The following is a 2,548-nucleotide window of genomic DNA, read 5'->3' as shown; positions in this document are numbered from 1 at the left end:
ACCCCCCACCCCACACACACACACACACACACAAACACACACACAAAAAAACCCCATCAAAAAAAGAAAGAAAAGAAAAGGTAAAAAATAAGTGAGAAATGCAACGATTAAAGAGTTGGAGAATAAGAGTGAAAAGATAAAAATCAACTTAAAATCTGATATCTTCACTCCACCTTAATTAGTTTCAGCACACAAAGAAGCAAAGACTGCTACTACTACATCTAAGCAATGCAGTGTAGAAGGTGTTAATGTCATATGTAGAAATATTATTGATGGATAGATTGCACACACCTCGACTACTCAACTAGGTAGATGAGAAGATTTCTTTATCATACTTATGAAACTAACCTTATCCAATTTCTGAAAAGACTCAGGTTTAAGAGGCAGCCAGCCATTAATGGCTTCAGCTGCAACAGTACTAAGCCATACAGGCCAACCTGCAGCAACTTGCTCTCCTTCCACATACTTCATCAAACTCACTGATTGATCACCATTAGAATTTTCCTTGACCGACTCGTTTAACTTGCTCGCAACTCCACTTAGTCCTGATAATTCCCCTCTCTTCAAATCAAATTCAGGTACCAATGCATCACTGTCGTCATTTTCTCTGAGAGTCCCTGAATATTGATCACATGCAGGGGTTACCGACACGGTCTGTTTCGAGGCCACACAACCCATGAAGGACAATATAAATGTAAATGACTCTACACTATCAAACAGATCGACAATATAGCCATTTGCAGCCGAAACAACAGCTTCCACTCGAGCTAGCTATGTATACGTATCCAAAAAACAATGTACGTATATGAGTATTATGGTGCATCCGTTTTGAACTCATTAACTCTAATCTGTCTCTGTATATTTTACAGTGACACTTGACTACAAAACAAGACCAACCCAGACGGCATTTAACTAAATCTTGACGTGGGTCAAGTTCAATTCTGAAGTAGCAATGGAAATTTGAAATATTACTTTTATATATTCAAGAATCAAGAACTCAGTTCACAGTCGCTAGCTTTCTTCCTCCTCGAAACTCTTTTCTGCGGTAATTGCGGAAGGTGGACAAGGAAAATAAGAGCTTAACAATCAGAGTATAGGAATGAGTGATGAGCGATATCAACGGGGAGAAAGGGAACTTATAGCCTTTTCAATAGTAACAGTAGGAATTTCCAAACTTCTTTTTTGGTTTGCGGAATTAATATAATGCAGGAGGGCAAGAAAAGAAAAAAGAAGAATGAGAAAGAAAAGTAAGCATTGCAGTCTTTTGAGAGCAACTACTCTTTGACTTGTTTCAGCATTCACTGCGAAAATTTGAAATTCTCCTGGTCTTGTTGGTAATTTTGGCAGTATTTTTGTTATTTTCCTCGCTAAAATTTTCAGAATTATTAAGATGGAGATTGGTCAGTATAAAGTCCGAGAAGGTGGGGGCCAGCCAAATGAAGTGACATGTGTTGTTTAGGAGTAATAGGGAAAATTTGAGAAGTTTTATTATATGTCTCACACAACTTACATTAGTTGTGTGAGACTCCTTTTTGTCTTACAAATTTGTGGACCCCAATCTTACACTAATTGTGTGAGACAAGAAAGGAGTCTCACACAATTAGTGTCAGTTGTATGAGACACAAAATAAAATTTTCCGGAATGGATCCAGAATTGTAACATTGGGGTCCACAAATTTATGAGACAAAAAGGAGTCTCACATAACTAATGTCAGTTGTGTGAGACACACAATAAAACTTCTCGAGTAGTAGCCTGTTTGGTCAAGTCAAAAGAATTTATTTTTTTTAAAAGTTGAAGTGTTTGGCCAAGCTTAGACAAGGAAAAAAAATGCTTTTCAATAGAAGCAGAAGCCGTTTTAGAAAAGCAGAAAAAAATAGTTTCTCCCAAAAAGTGCTTTTGAAAAAAATACACTTACAAGCAGTTTTAAAAAACTTGGTCAAATACTAATTGTTGCTCAAAAATATTTTTCAAATTGATTAATCAAACACAAACTACTTGTCACCAAACGTACTTTTGAGAAAAAGTACTTCTCAATTGCAAAATGCAGCTTGGCCAAACAGGATATAATTTTTTGTGGTTTGGTTTAACAAATTTGCTAACCTAATTTTTGATAAGTTGGTAAAATGCTCCTGCTGAGAATTTATCTTTTGAACCCGAATCGAAACTCTGAACTATTTGATTAAAACTTTAATTATTTCTCATCACATCTAAATTTTTAAGTAAATTTGTTTATAAATACAGTTTGGTTCAATGAAGGGACTGGAGTGGTCCCCACGCCCCATTCTTGTTTATTTAAGTGCTCTAGGCGTGGGGCTGGACATGCAAGGGACAAACATGAAGTCAGAAAAGAGAGATGAATTGCTGAATAAAGAAAGAAAAAGAAAAAGCAAAAAGTGGATAGATTGATGTAATGAGGGGGAACAAACTATGAGGTTGCCTTTTCTTTGCATGCTACTTGCTGCTGTTTTGTGTTTACCATTTGCACTTCCACTACCAACCACTCTACAAGTCTACTTAACTATTTATATCAAATCAACGAATTACATGT

General features: G+C 36.1%; 1 protein-coding gene across 2 annotated transcripts in view; it reads right to left on the bottom strand.

Moving 5' to 3' along the window:
* Nucleotides 1–1,274, bottom strand: part of LOC109225685 (probable serine/threonine-protein kinase At1g54610) — a 5,765-nt gene extending 4,491 nt beyond the window's left edge. The window contains exon 1 of one of the 2 annotated variants that reach the window (XM_019390436.1): nucleotides 349–1,274. In XM_019390436.1, the coding sequence (XP_019245981.1) occupies nucleotides 349–678 (330 nt within the window). In that variant the 5' untranslated portion in view covers nucleotides 679–1,274. The remainder of the gene's footprint in view (nucleotides 1–348) is intronic. The other variant, XM_019390435.1, reaches the window with a different exon arrangement.

This window comes from Nicotiana attenuata, chromosome 5 (assembly GCF_001879085.1).
Source record: "Nicotiana attenuata strain UT chromosome 5, NIATTr2, whole genome shotgun sequence".
Taxonomy (NCBI): Eukaryota; Viridiplantae; Streptophyta; class Magnoliopsida; order Solanales; family Solanaceae; genus Nicotiana; species Nicotiana attenuata.
Note: the sequence above shows the minus strand (reverse complement) of the source record. Positions and strands in the feature narration are given on the sequence as shown.